General features: G+C 38.7%; 1 protein-coding gene across 3 annotated transcripts in view; it reads left to right on the top strand.

Moving 5' to 3' along the window:
• LOC147233355 (E3 ubiquitin-protein ligase Midline-1-like) overlaps window positions 1-11,685 on the top strand; it is a 53,868-nt gene extending 42,183 nt beyond the window's left edge. For all 3 annotated transcript variants that reach the window (XM_086148062.1, XM_086148063.1, XM_086148061.1), the window contains exons 4-10: window positions 381-488; window positions 2,633-2,781; window positions 3,104-3,231; window positions 4,385-4,528; window positions 7,143-7,304; window positions 7,538-7,745; window positions 9,147-11,685. In XM_086148062.1, the coding sequence (XP_086004188.1) occupies window positions 381-488; window positions 2,633-2,781; window positions 3,104-3,231; window positions 4,385-4,528; window positions 7,143-7,304; window positions 7,538-7,745; window positions 9,147-9,495 (1,248 nt within the window). In that variant the 3' untranslated portion in view covers window positions 9,496-11,685. The remainder of the gene's footprint in view (window positions 1-380; window positions 489-2,632; window positions 2,782-3,103; window positions 3,232-4,384; window positions 4,529-7,142; window positions 7,305-7,537; window positions 7,746-9,146) is intronic.
• Window positions 11,686-20,707: the final 9,022 nt, after the last annotated feature.

Raw genomic sequence — 20,707 nt, 5'->3', positions numbered from 1 at the left:
CATATCATTGAAATTACTGAACCATCTTGCTGCGAGGTGACCATGGTAATTAGACTCAAAGTCCCAATAGAAACAACTGTTTCTTTAGCAGAAAAAAAGGTTTGTTCATTTTTTCTGGTGATACTAATAAAGATCTCTCCCTTAAAATAGGTTTGGGAGACTCTCCTCTGATGTTACATGACTCTCTGATTATTTACTTATCTCTTCATAAAGGGAATTTGCATAATCTTAACATATTAGATGCACACAGATGACTGATGGAAATAACACCCTGTCTCCCGGTTGACATGATACAAAGTAATTAAACATATATCTCTCTGCACTCTCAACTCTGGCATTAAGTTGATCTCTCTTCATCTTGTGTTCACTGTGGCTCTCAGGTAAACGCATCCAGACAGGAGGGCAAGCTGATGGACGAGTGTGATGTTCTGATTGAAATAATCCAACAGAGGAGGCAAATAATTGGCAGCAAGATCAAGGAGGGGAAGGTGAGGGGCACACTCTTTAGAAGGGTTTATATTACTTTGCTATTTTTGTTACTTCAGTTTGTCACCTCTGACATGTCAACATTGAGTTTTCAAGAACAGTGAAACATACTTTATATTTAAAACATTATGGAGTTTATATTTAACATTGTCAAATTTGTTGTTTTTTTTTCCACAGCAAGATTCTGTTGTTTCCTGTTTAAAGCGTGTGATTTGTGTACTTGTGTGAAATTATTCTCCGCAATTTAATGTGTGAACCAGTGCGGGCAGTTCCTTTAGCAGCACCCTGGGGCAGGTTAGCCGATCAGTGTCTTGCTCAACAACACTTTGACAGTTCAGAGGAGCTTGGGGATTGAACAAGGAGCTTTCTGTTCCAAATAGACGAACTGAGCCACACTGCCGTAATGACTCATGTTGCTCCAAGAGCTATCTTGAGATTATGTATTCACTTGCATTTTTTCATCTGTTTTTAATTCCACGCCCGTTATCATTCTACATACTGACAGTGTTTTACATGCCACTTGGTGAGGTTTTTCCTCCTTTCCCGTCAACCCTTAATATTTAAGGTGAAAATGGCTAGATTGTGGTGAAAATCATATTCATATTGAATTCTATTAAAAGACAAGCAATATCCCTGACATTTGGTTCTGTTGGAAATTCGTAAACACAGCGAGATGAATAGCTGTCTGACTTCTGTTGAGCAGGGCCCTGGAGCCAGTACTTTTGTAGATAATAGTTTAAGCAGTCTGTGATCATTATATATTTGGGATCCATTCCCTCAACCATAAATCATCCAACATTGTCTGCGTATCTAACAATCCAAACGAAAAAAATCTCGCTCATTTGGAATAGGATGTACTGTATGGTGCAAGGGTGGTACAATTTGAGTATGAATGACAATTATATGGAGGTTTGTGTCGCTTGAGCTGATTGACAGGTGATGTCATTACATTTATTTATCTCTATGTAATCACACGCATGCACTGGAAATGATGCAGGCTATAGTCTGACCTCATTTTAGGTCAAATGCAGTTCTTTGCTCCAACCACTTCCAACCACTTGACCTGAGCCTTTTATGGCAAACAGATGGCGCTCTCTTAAGCAGCCTGGAATTCACAGTTCCAAGTAATGAACAAAATCAGTGGGGTGGATTGAAAGTAGAATCCCATAGAACATATGGAAGAATGAAAATGTACTTGTCCTCTAAAGCCAGAATGTTTTTTTTCTGACTGAAACTAATAAGCTTTGGAACGGGACAGAGATTTTCTTTGACTGTGTAATGTGCTATAAGCTTTTAGCATTTACACTGGTATGAAAAGATACATTACAAATGTGGATAGACACATATGTATTTATTTTTACAGCAAACAGATTTGCTGGGTGTAGTTCTAAATTTGTTCATTAGCACTTACATTCAATGTTGTGGGACGAAGTTTCTCTTGACTGTTAATCTCATTTTCTCCTTTTGCTGTTTTCAACAAGTTGTGGTTTGGTGGGTTTTGCTGGATTTGAGTTGAGCTTACTCTGTTTTGGATTCTTAACAAACCAAACTGCAGATGAAATGTCCATTGACCTCATTCCAACCACTGCCCTCAATCTGTCTCCTAAAATCTCTGCACACATAGAGAAAGATTGTGTATGGGGGAGGGGAGATAGGGAATGAAAAACACAGTTTTTCGGTGCAACGGAATTTTCGATGTACTTGAAAATGCTAAACCGTGAGTAACCATCTCTTTTGAGTATGTGATTTCCTGCTTGCTTTCCAAAAAGACTACTTTTCAGATAAATGTCCTTTGGTTGATTTATTAAAAACCATTTGCGCCACTTGGCAGTGAAAAGCCACAAAGTAAAAGATCAAAATTAATTGGAATATAACAGAAAAAAGAGGAATGTTTCCCATCCTGCACTTGTTTGGAGGGTGCATTCTGAACCATAATGACCTTAGCATTGAACATTTCACTTCATTTTTTATTTCTTCATACAAATGTCCCTAATTTCTTGTCCCATTTTGCATTAATGCCGCATTGTCATGTGATCTCAAAGCTCCCCAGATGAAAATATAGCCTGTTTGTACACTTGTTGAAAAAAAAAAAAAAAAATCTGTTTTAATATTTCTCTCTGCAACATTTATATTCCATCTTTTCCAGGCACAAAGGCTACGGAAGCTTGCCCAGCAGATTGCTAACTGTAAGCAATGCATTGAGAGGTCCTCTGCACTCATTACACAGGCAGATCAGACCCTCAAAGAGAGCGATCATGCTCGCTTCCTGCAAACTGCAAAGAGCATCAATGAGAGGTGTGATAGCTCTTATACGTGTCACGCATATACAGGGTGAAAATGCATTGTTATGTAGGCCAATGATACAACAAAGTTTGAAAATAGGATCTAAACATTGGTTGACTTGACTACAAATTTTTCACTTTTATTCAAACTCAAAATTAATTTCATGGTATGATTTGATGTGATGCTTATAATTATTAGAGAATAATTTTACAAGCTAGGTGTAAATATTCTCAGAGATGTCAATACAATTCGCCATTTCAGTTTACGAGCAATTAGGGATCACTACCACATACCCATTTAAACCTTTTTATTCTTTCTATTGGATATGATCCAGGGTTTCCATGGCAACTGCATCAACGCAAGTGCTGATCCCTGAGATACACCTAACCGATACATTTGACACCTTTGCTTTGGACTTCACCAGAGAGAAGAAACTCCTTGAGAATCTAGATTATCTCACTGGTAAAACGTTATTCATTATCATTGTCTTGTAATTCATTCTTTCTTGTTCATTAATCTTTCTGTTTTTGTGGTGCACATATTTTGCACCTATATGTTATAGTCACTAGAAAAATCAACATTAAATATTTTAAATACAGATGGAGTGCAGTGATGTCTCATTTCCCATGATCACAATCAGCTGAAATTCCCTCCATGACTACAAATAACATCTTCAAATTATGGTTGTAATACATCTTTAAACTTCCATATTTGACTAATTCATTTGCAGCATTTGTCTCAACAATCCAAAATGTAATTTAAACACTCATTTTTGAGGTCCCATTTGCAAAATGTCACTGTATGAATTATGCGTACACTGGGGACAAAAACAAGGCATCATGTGCAGTGGAGTTGAAGGTCTGTGAAAATGGCTGGCATGTATTTACTCTCTGGGATGCAAGAGGGCTTTGCCTGAGGGCCTTTTGCTAAGTGAATCAGTCTGCATCACTCCACTGTGTGCAGCCATTCATGACAGAAGGCTTCAAGGAGAGAGAAAGAGAGCGAAAGAGAGGGAGAGTGGATAAGAGAGGGGAGACAGATGGAGGGAGAGGGAGACAGAAAGAAAAAGAAATACAGAAGCAACAGAGACACAGAAAGTGATCGGATGTGATTTAGAATAAATTAAAGCTGTCTTTTTTTACATACCTTTGTCCAATGGATTCTGCAAGAAACATGGCGTTTAAAATATACATCTTTACAAATTATTGCTAAAGAACAAAGCAATTGTGTCATCAAACACAATGGAAAATATAGGGGGAGCGTGTCAGTCAGCCAAGCGTGATGTAATGGCGCTCATCTGTTACGTCAAAATTGCCAGTGGTATCTATTCTACACCTTGTCTTAATACAAACTGCTTTCATTCTGAATTTGTTGGTTTCGATTTTGCATCACTTTTGCACCTGTCATCCTGCTACTGAGCTGGAACAAACATAATTTAATGCCGTGTGTAATGAAGCCTTTCTTCTCATAAATTGAACCTAATGAAAATGAACAAGGTTAACAGTTTGTTATAACTACTAAAACCACTGGGGGGGGGGGTGATATTGTGTTATTGTTATTTGGACCTAAAATAGTTGAACTACAGCTTGTTTTTAATAATTCTTTTCCAATGCAGCGCCAAGTGCTCCATGCATCAGAGAAGAGTTGTGCACGGCCTCCTATGACACCATCTCTGTCCACTGGACATCAGATGATGAATTCACGGTGGTTTCCTATGAGCTCCAGTATGCCATCTTTACTGGACAGTCCAACATTGCCAGTACGTATGGAAAACAGGAAGGATTTTGGATAGTAGATACAACTGATTATAGCAGCATTATGTGATTTGAATGACGAAATCCTAACATAGTGTACGGTACTAGTGATGCAAATTCTTGCATCAGCCAAAGATGAAGCTACTGTTAAAGCTGTAAAATGTATAAGCATCCCAGAAGATACATAGTTAATGATACGTGGTTAATTATACATTGATAAATTCCCTTATAAAATAACAGAGCCACTGTAAGCTGTCACACACACACACACACACACACACACACACACTCACACATACATACACACTCACAAACCAGAAAATTACAGGCACACTTGAGTGAGCAAAAACTACACGGAAGAAAATGTGGTCAGAGCGATTGAAGATGAGCATCAAGGTATTTTTTTTCTACATTCCACCAGAACTCATTTAGATTTTTCTTTTCTCTCCGCCTTTCTATCTTCCACTCTTTTTTGCTTCATTTCCTTGCTCTGTATGCTTAGAAATTCCTTCCGCCCTTTATTCAATTCCTCACATATTTCCAAGGTTACACCCTTGTCACTGCCTTCTCGCAATGTCACTTCAGTTTAAAGGCTCGTCTTCTCAGCTATTAAACTAATCTGACACTATAGTTTTCCTCTCGCTTTGGTCTCCTTTCTTTCATATCCATGTGTTCCCCAAGATGCTCACTCTTGTTTTCACAATTAATTATGGCAGAGGTGTTGCAGAGCGCATCTGAGTGATGGAACAGAACCCGCTCTCCCCATGGACCAACCAATAACAAGTGCGACAGACGCATAGCACTAATTCCATATAACCACAAACACAACATATTTCAATCTGTAAGAAACACCTTTGAGAAGTTGATTTCCAAAGGGAATTGTATGTTAAAGATGATAGTTAAGGGACTAAATCCATCTTTTTGTATACTTGTTCGGTCCTTGGATAAAAGAAATTCAGCAAATATAACAAATTAATTCATAACATGTCCTTTTAATGAATGTTCACTTTGAGTTAGGTCGTGTGAATTTTGTACAAGTGGTTATGTCGACCTTCTTGACTTAGGTGATGATGTTTATATTGGTGATGGGCCTTGTTTGTTGTTTATCTTTATTCAATATTTATTTTGGCTTTTTGCTGTCAATCCAAAATTTCTGATCTCGTCACTTTAAAATGACTATTTATTTAGTACACATCAATTTCAGTTTGGCAACATCATCAAAATTCTGAATATGAAAAGAAGAAAAAATAATAACCATATACACTTTGTCACATATGATATTATGGATCCTCTAAGGTCATACATTCTGGCAAACACTTGCAACTGGCAACAATTTGGAATGGTGAGCACAACATTTTTACTAAGGAAAAGTACCTGAAGCAACAAAAATCAAATTAAATTTTACTCAGCAGGCGTAAACATTAGGAACACACACTGATAATTATTATGTCTTTAAATAAGGCATCAAGTTCTCAAAACAAAAAGTATGCATTCTTTTGTTAGAGGCTATAGATCCCTCTTGTCAAATATGTTCATTGCTCGGTGAACAAAAAAAGCAGCTGGATGGCAGAAACCCTCTTTGTGAATTTATATATCGAGCACTCACATGGCAGAGGAGGGGGAATGAGAATGTGCAAAGTTACATATGAATTTATTCTGCATGACAGCCTTTAAAGGAAATGATTGATTGGTCTGCATTTAGCCTTAGGACGCAGCTCAACAGTATTGAAGTGTCGGTGAATGAAACTAACACAAAAGACATGTCTGCATCCACAAGCACGCACACACGCACGCACGCACACATACACACACACATACACACACGGAAGGTACACACCAAAGAGAGAGCACATTAAAGCTGAGAAGCCAACAGAGCATAAAGGGTTTCTTCTTGTTCCTTTTCACACCTCACCACTTTTTGCTTCCTCAGAAACAATCCATGAGAATAGTGTGAAATTACAGTCCTATAGAAGCCACTTATTTTCTTTAAAGTCATAAAAAATCAGAGCCAAACAGTGCTTATAAATACCAATAAATGATAGTGTTGTCAATATATATTTTATGTTATGTATTATGGGTTATACTCTAGACATCTTGAATATTCCCCGGATTCCACTATAGTTGATTTCCTTTGTAAAAAAGTAAAGATTAAAAGTTTCAACTGTGGAACAAAACTTGCAAATGGATGTGGCCCTGAGGAACTTTTGCCGTTATATTATGTTCTCATGCTTAGCATTTGTCCCACTTAACCAACAGGTTATGTGGAAGACAAAGTGAGATGAGATGAGAACAACTTTATTAATCCCGAAGGAAATTGTTGTGCCAGAGTTTCAAGTAAAAAACATAACAGTAATAGATAATAGTAGAAAGGAGGAAGAATAAGAAATATAATGAAGTATGAATTGTTGGGGTCAATTGGCGTCAAAGTGGGGCCAGTGGCATTATATCATTCAATTTTATTCAATATTTGATTTAAATTCCATTCAATTAATAAGGCAACACGATAAACAGATAAATAGCATTATATTTAGTGTTATTTTTTTTCTATATACAGTGACCTGACATGTTCACATTCCCTCTTCTCCCTCCCTCTATGACTTTTTGCCATCCTCTTTCCAGGTCTGTGCAACTCATTGGAGAGCTGGATGATTGTTCCCAACATAAAGCAGAACCACTACACGGTACATGGTCTGCAGAGTGGCACAAAATATATATTTGTTGTCAAGGCTATTAACCAGGCAGGGAGCAGAAGCAGTGAACCGGGGACTCTGAAGACCAACAGTAAGCCACCGACTAGGAATAGCACTTCATGCACATTTGACCGACCTTTGCAGAAAGTTAATGTGTAGATGCATGCACAAAAGCAAAGTTCAATTTGCTGCATTTTTCTTGAGGGGATTATATTTTTACCTCTCCAAAGTGAAAGAAAAGTATCTGAAAATAATTATTTCTTTAAAGAATGTTGATTATTTTAGCCAATTTACTCTTCACTTTTGTTCATTTTTGACTCGCAGGCCAGCCATTCAAGCTTGACCCCAAGTCAGCTCACAAGAAGCTGAAAGTCTCCCATGACAACCTGACAGTGGAGCGAGATGAGACCACATCCAAAAAAGGTCACAGCCAGGATCGTTTCACCAGTCAGAGCAGCTATGGCGTGGTGGGAAATGTCTATATCGACAGTGGGCGACACTACTGGGAGGCCCTTATTGGAGGGAGCACATGGTGAGTTTTGTAAACAGAGGAGCACTAAATAAATATTCAAAGGTAAATCAAGTATTTCATAATCAGGATCCTTTCATTCTCATTTATCACATTTATTATTCACATTTATCATCTTAAATATCTAAATCCCCTCCAAAGTTACATTACTAACTTTATAGCAATTCAAAGGTAAGCTAGTAGCTCTTTACCTGTGAGGAGAGTTTGCGTTCATGAAGTCTGCATGCTCTCTTTTGTATGCATGAGGCTTTAGTTTCTTCAATCAGCAAAACATACACAGTCCGTATGTTGTGCCTTCTGAGGGTTATGTATGCAATAAGTACAATGAGTAGCAGTAACACCTCTCCTGGAATGGTATTGTAACTGTATAACCTAGGGATTTCAAACCTCCAACTCGTGGGCCAATTGCAGTGTGCAGGATGATATTTTGTGACCCCCTACTTGACATCAAAGTTTAGCGATTGCAGCTAGACATTCTTCTAAAACACACCTTTTTGCTTAATCATTGCCCTAGGCCATTTATACTTTTTTAATCACTCACAGCAGTGGTCTCCAAGCTTTTTTGCACCACAGATCTGTAACTGGTGGTGCATGTACCCCATTGCAACACCAAGACTTTCATACCAGCAGAAAGAGAGTTCAAAAAAATTTTTACTGAGGCCAATGGCAGCAAGAGAGACAGACAGGGACGAACCTGGGAGGTCTCCTATGGCAAGCAAGGCAACCTTTTACTAGCAAAGGAAAGAAAATAGAAAGAAAACGTGGCAAATAGTGGGACTGGAGCTATGACTTTTAAGTCCACACTGACGGAATTAATTGACCAGCCGTTAAATTTTGAACTCAGAGCCAAGCTCTGGGTGGTGAGCGAAAAAGCGGACAACATTGGACAATTTTTGACAGACTTGCCTTCCCCCCCTTCCCTGAGGTTTCATTTTGGGACCACATATCTGTAAAAAGCTCTTGTCCGCCATAAACTTTAACAAGTTGAAATTCAGGTCCAAACTCACTGATAAGCATCTTCAAGACATACTGAAGATCTCAATTACTTCCTCCCTCGAGCAAAATGTGGCTCAGCTGTGCAAAAGGAAGTGGTGCCAGGTCTCTGGCAGGAAGGATTAGGTAAAATAAGTAGTAGAAGTAGTAGTAGATAAGCCTATCTTCTGAAGAGCTGTTATTAATAAAGATTGAAAAGATTTGATCGTTGTTCTGTTTGGAATACTTGAAAATGTTGTGGAAATGTGGAATTGTCAATACAGCCCAGCCTTACCCAGACTCCACCTCCAAAATCCTCCAGCTAAATCGAATTTGAGACTCCTGGTGTAACCTATTGTTCAATACTTAGTACACAGACCTAACACAAGCTGTTGTTCTTCTTGGATAATAGAATTCTGCACTCGTCCTCAGGTATGCTGTGGGCATAGCTTACAAGTCAGCACCCAAGCACGAGTGGATCGGCAAGAACTCGGCCTCCTGGGTGCTCTGCCGCTGCAACAACTCCTGGGTGGTCCGTCACAACAGCAAGGAGCTGGCCATCGAGCCCTCGCCTCATCTGAGGCGCGTCGGAGTCTTGTTAGACTACGATGCCGGTTACCTGACCTTCTATGATGCCGTGGGCTCCCAACACCTGCACACGTTTCATGTTTCTTTCATCCAGCCTGTATGTCCAGTATTTAACGTGTGGAACAAGTGTTTGACGATCCTGACTGGTCTCCCCATCCCAGACCATCTAGAGGGACTGGAACCTGAAGACTGAAAGCAACACGCTGGAAGAAGAAAAAAAAATAGAAAAGAATCAGCTAAACTTGCATAATGATCTCAAGACTGCACTTATCGGTCCTCTTTAATTCATACGCTGCTGCTCTATTTGTTCATATTTAATTCCGGTCATGCACTTTGGTACCCAGAGGCAATAAGAAATTAATGGAGAAAAAAAGTTATATTCTGAGCAGCAAGCAAAAATTCTCTCCAAAGAACAAGAAATCGCCAGTGTTTCATATTTCCGTCTTTTCCAATTGTTATTTGCTACGTATCAGACAAAAAAAAAAATCTAAATCATAAAAGAAGTCTGCTTTTTAAAATTGAGTGTGAATGAGCAGCAAAATGAATAATTTGACCCATCAAACCGGATTTGCTGCCATTTGTGGCTCAGTGCAGTGAAACTGATAAACTGATATTACATTTGGCTTCTCAGATCTTGACTTGAACCCGAATATAATATTATTAAGCATTTGTATACATTTTAATGCGCTTCAATGGGGACTTTTTACATACAAATCAACTCCAGAGGACTGACTTTTGATGTAAAAAGAGCTAGAAAAAAAAGATGGTTTGGGAGAAAAATGCTATTCTGAGGCATTGTTGGCTACAGTTGAAATAAAATATTTTTACTTTGGCATAAAAAAAGGAAACAAGCCACACATTGATTTCTAATGTTCTTTTTACACTACATTATCAGACAGAGCACTTTGAAAATCCATGAGAGTTCCTAATATAGTACCCAAACACCACAGATGTGCTAGTATACACATACAGTTCATTATAGAAGAATCAGACTTAAAGAAAGGACGATATATGAGATTTATATTTTGTAAATGTTCACGTTTCACCCGGTGTTTTCCTTTTCTTCATGACAAAGGACCAAAGTAGCCATCGCTGTCTTTCAAGATGTCTTTACATGAATTCTTCTCGAGTTGAAAGATGATGATTTATTTTTGAAAGTACGAGACAGACTTTAGTATTATGATAGTATTAACAGCAGAATTTCCTTCCTTTTTTGCACATTGTTCATACACAAAAGGCATTTTAAGTTTTTTTGGTGCAATTAACCTGCTTTTATTTTGAGGAAAATGTTTTGTATCGGTTGATTTATTGTGTTGATTTTATTTTACTGTTGCCACAGAATTTTTTTTTTTTTTTTGGTGTGTGATACATAACATGAGTTGTGTTGCTGTTGTATCCCCTACTAGTTTGGGGGACTGTGAAAGGCAATTTTCTAGTTTCACAGCAGCAGAATTTTTACTTGGATTAGTTCTTTTTAAAACTTTTAGCATGCCCTTTTGAAACTGAGGTCTTATTTAATCAATGCTGTATATTAGAGGTTAATCTCCATTTTAAAAAAATAAATAAAAGAAACTAAAATAAATGCAAATGCTTCTCTGCCAAGGATTGGTAAATTTTCCAATATTATCAGGCGAATACCTACTACTGACAAACCCCAGGAGATTTCAGCTGAAGTTTAGTTTGGAAAACCCAAACTAATTTAAATGTAAAAAGAGACAAAATTTATTTCCACATTAAATAAACAGTGCTATTAATAATAAACATGGAAGGGAGGTAATATTGATAGTAAGTATAATTATGAAATTATTACTTGCAAAGATTCATGAGACAAATGTGCATGATGCTTAATTGGAAAGTTGTTTATTAAATGAACGAATAGAGAAAATAAACCAAACTCGGACAGATTTGGAAATTAAACAAGAGCACACCAAGAGTCCAAGAACCTATAAATGCGTACTCCAAATGGAATACAATCTGTGATACAATCTGTGATAAAATTCCTTTTCTTTATATTTGTATACTTTATAAATGGAAAAATGTAGCTCCTTGGTGTAAATAACAAAGAAAAAAATGGTTGTATTTCTCAGTATCGCTTTATTTCCCTACCCAGTACACTCTAAGGTATGTTAATTCCACTCCAGTGTTGAAGGATAATAATATTTTTATTGTTTGATTTTATGTCTTCTTGACTCAATCTGTATGTTGTATGTGATACGAATAAATACTGCTTAATTTAATGTTTCCATTTTAACATTATGACCATGTCATTATATATGTTTTTTCTCTGTGGGGGATTTCAAGGGAAAAAAAAAACGGTAGTGCTTGCATCACAATTGCGTGAGACGTGTATGAGAAGGTCAAAAATAAATGTGGTTCCTCTTTACATGTTAGTGTGTTTATTTTTCACCAGGGTTAAATGCCACAAGACATTTATGGCTTGGGTGGCGTGGCGCAGGTGGTAGAGCAGTCTTCCTTGAAACCGAACATTCCTGGGTAGTTTCCTGGTTCCTCCTAACCTGTCGAAGTGTTGTTGAGCAAGACACTGAATCCCTAACTGCTCCCCTGGCGCTGTTCCTCAGCTGCCTTCTGCTCATAGTGCATCCATGATGGGTTAAATAAAGTGGTCAAATTTCACTGATGTGCTCTATGTATAACCGAATCTGACAACAAAGCTATGGCTTCTTTCTTTCCTAGCAGACACACAAAAGATCTTATTTCTGGAAATGCAAGCCCTTGCAAATTCAGACACCTTTTGTCAAATGAATGCTTGTCATTATGCGGCACAGTGGTTAGTGCTTCAGCCATACAGCAAGAATGCCCCTGGTCCAATTTTGATTTTGGTACAGGGCTGCATGTTAACCTGTGTCTAATTTCCCCCAGGTTCTCTGGTTTCCTCCCACAGTCCATAACCATGCAAAAAGTTAATTGGAGACCCTTAATTGCCCAAACATATGACTAAAAGAGTGAATGGTTGTGTGTCTGTACATTGCTTGTGAATGAAAATTAATGGTTGTTCGTGTCTATATGTGAAACTGTGATCGACTGGTGACCAGTCCAGGGTGAACCCTGACTCTCGCCAGATGACAGCTGGTACAAACTCCTGCACCCCGACGACCCTGAGTGCAGGTTAAGCGTTATAGATAATGAGTGAATAAATGAAGATAACTACCAAATAATGAGTGCATTATATAATTTCTTGATATGTATCCAGAAAACTGTTCCACCAAATGTAATAAAAAAATAAAATAAAAAAATAATAATAAAATAATAAAAAATAATAAATGAATAATAAATAATACAAATAATAATTAATAAAAAAAACGAACAGACCTGTTTAATTGCTTTATAATTTAATTAACTTTGTTTTTTAAATCTGGTTTTATGAGGTTTTACTTTATTTATTTATAAAATATAAATGGAATAGCTATGGTGCTTTGCTAAACAAATAATTAATGGGGACTAAAACTGTCTGCACAGGAAACATGTTTTGAGACTGTGCAAAACAATGAATTCCCTTCATATAAATAATGAATTTCAATTCAATCTAGTCCCATAAAGCTTCTCTTTTGCTCCAAGTTAATACCATTTAAGTTCAGCAGTTAAAGGTGCTCACTGACCCTGTTGTGTTCTCATGCAAGACTCTATGTGACATTTCAGACAATCAATACTGTAAATAATGTTTCTAGAGATTTTGCTGCTGAGTTGAAATGTACCTCAAAGGTTGAAGAACAACTATTTTATTAACCTTTATCAGGGCAAAGATTTGCTTGAGATTTGTTTTGTTTCTATTCAACTCGCCTCAGATACTGTGCATACAATAATAATGTACCATATTACCACTTGAGAACTGTTTTATGACAGCTCACAAAGTATTGGTTGGGCTTTTTCTCTCTCAAGGGCAGGGGAAATATATTTAAGCGAGACTCGGGCTCTTAACCGTTCAATTTTTGAACCACTGACCTTCCCTCACAAGGCTACTTCACTCCCTTTAGGCACTGCCCCACTTCTGTGTATAGCATCAGGCCAAAGTTGGCTGGGCATGCCGCTGTTCTTGCTGTCACTGTAACCCTGCTCCAATGCCCAGAGGATCATGGGAGACAAGCCACAGCATCGGAAGGGAGATGAGACATCAGGAGGCACAGCATCTGTGCTCCCGAGGAAGCAAAATGTGTATGTTACAGTGGCTATTTGCCTTACGTCTATGTAAATAAATAAGGATGAAAAATGTAATTGAATAAATGAAAAAAAGTTTGATTTAAAATAAAATAAAATAAAATAAAATAAAATAAAATAAAATAAAATAAAATAAAATAAAATAAAAATAACATTTGCTCAGTAATGCAGGGGTTAGCGCCTATGCCACATAGCAAGAAGGTCCTTGGTTCCACAGAGGGTCTTTCTGTGTGGAGTTTGCATGATTCCTCCGGGTCACCGGTTTCCTCTCATAGTCCAAAAACATGTGGAAGGGAAATTGAAAAAATTGGAAAATGCCCATATGTGTGAATGAGTGAGTGAGTGGTTGATTATGTCGAGATGTGGCCCTGGGATCGACTGGTGATCGGTCCAGCATGAATGATAACTGGGATAGGCTCCAGAACCCTTGCAACTGTGACTGCATGATAAGTGGTAAATAAGGAATGAACAAATTGAAATAAACAAACAACTTACTAGTACATAAATAAATCAATGTACTTGCCAAAATAAATCAATAAACTTGTCAATCCTACTATTGGAAGGAACTGGAGCTCGTGATTTGTGATTCTGATGGCTAAGAAAAGACGAGGGTGGGTCTAACTCATCTGTTATGAATGAGTAATGCTCTTCAAACCTAATTTCTGTAAATGTGAAATCCCAATTAGCCATTAAAATCAACAACAACACGTGGAAAACAACTTTGAAAATAAATATATGGTGGCAAGATTTCGATCAACAGTGGAAAATTATTGTTTTAAATATCATCCCAGCTCTGTATGGGCTCTTGTAGCCAAGCATCCACACGCCTCATCTATTTTTTCCGCTCTCAGGAAATTCATTACATAGATGTCCAGTAGATGTCACTGTTAATATTCAGCTAAAAGCATTGCAACCCTCATCGTGAGGTCGTTACTTTATGAAAAACAACACACATTAAATGTGCTGCTTTTCACAGGGGTTCCACCGACAGCTCTTCACTTGATTAACGCCCTGAGCAATCTAACTCTTTAATAGTTATCTGAGAAACTGGCTTCCAAAAGCAAAATGCAAAAAAAAAAAAAAAAAAGAAAGAAAAATAGCAAAAGATGCACACATATTTGATGAACCAACAATGGACATAGATTATGTGTACATCTGCACTCATAGCTGCAGCTGTTTTGAGGAGATCAACTGGCACATGGGAGGTTTAGCATCATCATAATAGTCCAATGGGATGCTGGTTAGACTACTAACACTTCCTTAATTGTTCTTTGAAAAGAATATGAGCTTCGGAACAAATTGAAATGCGAGGCACAACATAAAAAAAAAAAAAAAAAAGCTAATATCATCAGGGACATAAAAACAACTTTATATCCTTGATCGTAAAATATCTTATCAGCAAGTGTAAGGACATTTTCTGAGTCAGCCTGGTAAATTAACATGGAGCACTTTATTATTTAACTTGATTCAGTACTCACCTTAAGAACCTGGCTCTGCTTTTAATGCAGATTTGTATGTGTTTTATTCAAATCTGTTTGAATCCAGACGGTTTTATGTAAATGTGCTTTCTTGTGAACTGACTCAGTTCTCACAACCAGCACTATTTTCCTTATGTCCAATAAATTGCTGTTGAATGCAAATGTGTTTGCGACATGCCTGTTGTTTGTTTTTTTGAGCTATCAAGCAGCGTATTACCCTTTAATGCAAGCCTAAAACAAATTTCCAGTTAAAGTATTGAAAAAGGAAAATATTCCATATATGCTGTGCGCTAGTTGGTGCATATGTAAATTTTTGCACTGCCATTGCATTTCAGCTGCTATTTCAAAACACTCACATATACCTTGAAATAACAATTATGCTTTGCAAATAAAGTCACAATTATTATGTTTCATGTGACAAGCTCTTATGGTAAAAACACCTGAGGGAAAGCAGGGCAGGTTTCCTCACCCAGTCTGACTGCACTTGGCTGCAAAAGCATCGCAATATCATCTTCTGTGTGCTCTGCAGCTTGGGAACACCGCTGAAGGAAGATACCCGTTACCTTGGAAGTGATGTTACCACGTGGTTTCACTTTCTGCTTGAGCACCTCTCTGACCAAGAAACGTCGCTGTCACTGTGGCCGGGGGAGAATCCACAATATGACATCTCTGAAGGTCAGGTAGCTGGAACTGGCAGGGGCTCGGTCTGGATTAGGAATGGTCCTTTTCACTTGGCTCTACGTTAGGTCCCTACAGGGCTTTTGGCTGCCAGCTGGCCACCCCTACCCCCTCGCCCCCTGTGAGTAGGAGGACTAGATGTACAACAGCTGCCTGGCAAGTCATTCCTGCATTTAAAAACATAACAAAAACAAAAGCACAATAACTTCCCACGTTGTTGCCTGGCACTATTCTCTTGAGGTTATAAAGGTAGAAGGAGAGTCATCCATATCTTTAGCCTGCAATTAGCCTACGCACGGTTTATAGTAATTACACACTGGCTTCCACGGGGATTTTTAAGGGGCATCCCGCAGTGCGCCACTCCAACCTGACTTTCATCACTGGTTTAAATAACGGTTCTCTAAAAAGAAACAAAACCTCCTTTCAGGTGCGAGGCCTATGAATTGTGTGAATGCCTCTTTAAAAACAAGAGCCTTGACACACCCCCTCCTCCCACACTTTGGTGTCATTCCCAGGCTCTCTATTCTATGATGCAGATATGAGGAAATGAGAATGAGGTCCCTTATCAGGACTCACCTCTCTCTCTCTCTCTCTCTTTCTCTTTCTCTCATTCTCTCAATATCATTAAACAATACTCCTGCCCGCCAAAACCCACAGTCTCTAAATGGGGTTATTGAAATGAGGCTGCTCATTTCTACCTCGTTTAATTTTACAGTTTAATGTTATATTTGCTCTAAAATTGCATTCTAATCCGTTGAAGACAGACTCCAGAGAAATCTGAGACACAGCTCCTTGTATTGATTAGCAAATACCTGCGTGGTAATTAAAGTTAGATTACTCATCGAGTTAATGCTGGAGTTTCTGCAGAGTTTGGCTTTTATGACTCATTAAACAAATGGTATTCAAAAAGACTTGGGTCCAAATTTAGTGAATAGTCATTGCAAGTATCTGTCTTGTGTCAAATACCAATCCTGTCTGCCATATAACAATGATTTTAGTATCAATGCATGTTTCTCATCTTGAGAGAAAACTCAAACCCACGATGATTCCTCCCAACCTCAATGTTTATTAGCAACATCCCTCTTAGGTAGTTAGACAATTTAATCCAGACATATAGTGGAGTATCCAATTAATTGGCACCTTTCAATCTTAACATCTTCATTTGAATTGAAGCAAACTGGGGCAGACATGCTTTTACTGCCTGGCTGCTTAATTAAGAGACAATAAATTATGGCTCTCCAAAAGGGCGAGGGCTTTTGTACACTCGAGTAATTGGAAGAAAAAATATATAAGGGAGACAAGAGCAGAAAGCAACCAAGTGGCAAGAAACGATAAAACTAAAATTAAAAAAGGTAGCAAGACACAGGAGGGGAGTTAGTTAAGTGTCTGGGTCATTTCTGCTCATTTCTTCCTTGACATTCGAGTCCCAACCAAGAGTCAGATGTAGTCCAGGTTGACCTGTGTGCAACCCGGGTCATCTGAGGTCACTGCACTGTTCCCTCTCCACTTTTGACCTTTGAAGGAGCCTTGCTTGAATCAGCAACACATTGACTTTAGTTTTTATGAGAAAACATCCAGAGTGTCTCGGACCTAATAAGGCAGAAGAGCACTGTCACTGTCGCCAAGTGTTTGCTCATGAGGGGGGGGCATTTAGTTTCGTAAATCATTTTAAAGGGTGCGATCCAGGCCTGTTCTACATTGAAAGGGTCATCAGACAACCCTGTTGTGATTTGGCAATATATAAATAAATTCTGAATTGACTTGACTTGACTTGACAAACAAGGCCATGCCTTGCTGTGAGACAAATAGACCTTCAGGCAGCAACAATCCAAAGATGTGGCTCTTAGTCATTACAATGACTAATAGCGATTTTATTTTTTTCCTTCATGTATAGTTTTGAAAATGCAAAAAGAAAACATCAATAAATGAGAAAATGTATTCACACGAGGTGGCAGACTTCGACTTTGGGTTGAAAAGTTTGTTCGAATTTGATCAAATTCAAAACTCAGGATTAGATTTATGTCCAGGTCAAGTTAATGGTTTATTAATGCTCTAAGTGACTACGGTGAGATGAAGGAGCTCTAAACATAAACACAGCACAGGCTGAGATGACTTTGCCCTCAGTCCCTGAGGTGGGCGGTGCCCTCATTATGCATAATGTCATTTTATAATGTCTTTTTAAGTAGTAATCGCAGTCCGGAGGGAATTGAATGAAGAGAAGGACAAGATGAAGGAAAAACTTGTGTGTCTTGAATAGACAGGCTATAAAGTGAAGTAAGATGCGTAAATCCAGCCAGTTAGTGGGAGGGTAGTGTTTCTGTTAGAGATAGCAAAATGGGTGAGAGGAGAGCACACAAATTTGCACATTCATATAGAAATAAGGGACTGTGTGTTTGCGGTTGTGAACACTCTCATGGTGGCTTTTGTTCTTGCCTGAGTGCTTTCGCACAGAGGAGAACGGATATGACAGGCCTGTCTGTTGTCTCCCCACCATAATTGCTTATGGATTACCTGAGGCGAGTCCCACTGAAGATACTTAGAAATGACACTCCCAGGTGACTCCTTGAATCATGTTCATATCCGCTCAGAGCGAGTTTGATTTTGCCTTGCCTGATTTGTGTGCCTTGTCTGAGGTGCTGTGTTTGTGTGACGGTTGTTTTCAGATCATAAGGGGATACATTGTCTCTCTTATCTTACTGTCTCACAAAGAAGTAATTCCATGCAGCTGTTTATTACACACACACTCATTGACAGTGTGATCAGACACAAAAACACTTCAAAATATCAAAACTCAAAATGAATGGTATATGGGGTAACAGTGTATAAATGTATTGCCAGAACACTCTGATTACTGGGATGACATCCAGTAAATTCAGGCTGATTATGTTTGGAATTTACCACTTTAAACGCTCTACTGAGAAATGAATTGCTCCGATATCGCAACTGTTTTAAATGCAGACAGTTACATCAAATGGTATGTGATTCAGCAACAAAGTTTTGTTGACAGAATATACTATAATTTGTCAGGATGGTAGTTAGGGTTGCTGACTCACAGAAAGAAGGTCTCTGGTTTGATTCTGACAGGAGGCATTTCTGTGTGGAGTTTGCATGTTATGCTTCCAAAGGAGTTGTTGCGTGGGCTGCCTGTGGATATTTTTCATTTCCTTCCAACAGCCCGAAAAAAATGCAGGAGGTTCATTGGAAACTTTAAATTGCCCAGATGTGACTTGAATGAGAGAAGTAATGGTTTGTGATTAACTAGCTACCAGCCAAGAGTACACCCTGCGTCTCACCCAATGACAGCTGGTATAGGCTTCGGTCTCCCCGTAAACTTGAGTCCAAGACAAGCGCTGTGGATGATAGAAGACTGAATGGGCTTAGTATGCTTTTATGCTGCTTTTATGAGAGCAATTGGGATGATTGTGCCATAATATTAGAAAACTATCAAAATACAACTATCATTGCAGATATTATAACAGCCCCAAAGGTGAAAATTAAAATAATAACAGTAAAAAAAAGCAGGTAAGATTTAAGAATATGGAATGCAAGCTCACTAGAAAACAAGAAGCCAGGACTTCCATTGTAGTTTTATGACTGAAATCCTGGAAGGAGCTCAGGAAGGAGAGACCATTCTTTCCTTTTCATCCTTTCAACTTCTTGATCTCCACTACCTGTAGTCTCACTGTTCCGCCCGGGTTTCTCTCTTTCAGACACATATACTCTCTTGTTCTCTCTCCTTTCCAGAGCATAATGCCACCTCTCTAGATTTTCCTCAACCTGTTCTCTGCCTGCACAATGCCATCTGAAAACATCATGGGCCATGGAGATTCCTGTCAAAACTCATCAGTCAGCCTGTCCATCACCAATGCAAACAAGAAGGGGCTCAGAGCCAATCCCTGATGAAGACCCACCTCCACCTTGAACTTCTCTGTTACCTCTACAGCACGCCTCACCTCTGTCTAACAGTAACAGGACATACATGTCCTGCACCAGTCTAACATACTTCTCTGCTACTACAGACTTCCTCATACAACACCAGAGTTCCTCTCTTGGACTCAGTCATATGCTTTTTTTGTTCTACAAAAACACAATGCACTCCCTCTGGCCTTCTCTGTACTTCTCTATTGGCACTCTCAACGCCAATACTGCATCTGTAGTACTCTTTCTAGGCATGAAACCATATTGCTGTTCACAATTGCTGACTTCTGCTCTCAGTCTAGTTTCCACTACTCTCTACTCTTCCCATAACTTCATTGTATGGCTCTTTACTCTAATCCTTTGTAGTTGCTGCAATTCTGCATATTCCCCCTTGAGCTTAAAAATGGACGCTATCACACTACTTCTCAATTCTCTGGCATCTTCTCACTCTCTAAGCTCCTGTTGAATAATCTAGCCAGAAAGTCTACCTGTGCCTCTCCTAGACACTTCCGTACCTTCACAGATATATCAGGACCAACTGCCTTTCCAGTCTTCATCCTCTTCAATGCCTTCCTCACTTCATTTTTACTAATCTCTGCTACTTTGTGGTCTACAATAGTCACCTCTCCTACCCTTGCCTCTCTTTCATTTTCCTGATTCATCAGCTCTTCAAAGTACTCTTTCCATCTTCCAATCACTCTAGCATCTCTCAATACATTTTCTTTTCTATCCTGAATACTCGGACCTGCTGTTCATCCTTTCCATCTCTATCTCTTTGTTTCGCCAACCAGTATAGAGCATTCTCTCCCCCCTTACTGTCCAACCGAGCATAGAAGCCATCATACGCCCCCTGTTTTGCCTTTGCTACCTCTATCTTTACTTTACACTGTATATCCCTGTACTACTGTCTGTTCTCTTCAGTCCTCTCAATGTTCAACTTCTTTGCTATCCGCTTTCTCTGTATATACTCCTGCACTTCTTCATTTCACCACCACGTCTCCTTATCTACTTTCCTTCTATTTGATACATTAAGTACTCTCTTACCTGTCTCCCTGATAACATTAGCTGTAGTTGTCAAGTCATCCGGAAGCTCTCCCTGACCAACCAGAGCCTTTCTCGACTCCTCCCTGAAAACCATACAACACTCCTCCATTTTCA

The sequence above is a fragment of the Fistularia commersonii genome, chromosome 6, assembly GCF_037954325.1.
Source record: "Fistularia commersonii isolate RoL2024-O1a breed Wild chromosome 6, RoL_Fcom_v1.0, whole genome shotgun sequence".
NCBI classification, from domain to species: Eukaryota; Metazoa; Chordata; class Actinopteri; order Syngnathiformes; family Fistulariidae; genus Fistularia; species Fistularia commersonii.
Note: the sequence above shows the minus strand (reverse complement) of the source record. Positions and strands in the feature narration are given on the sequence as shown.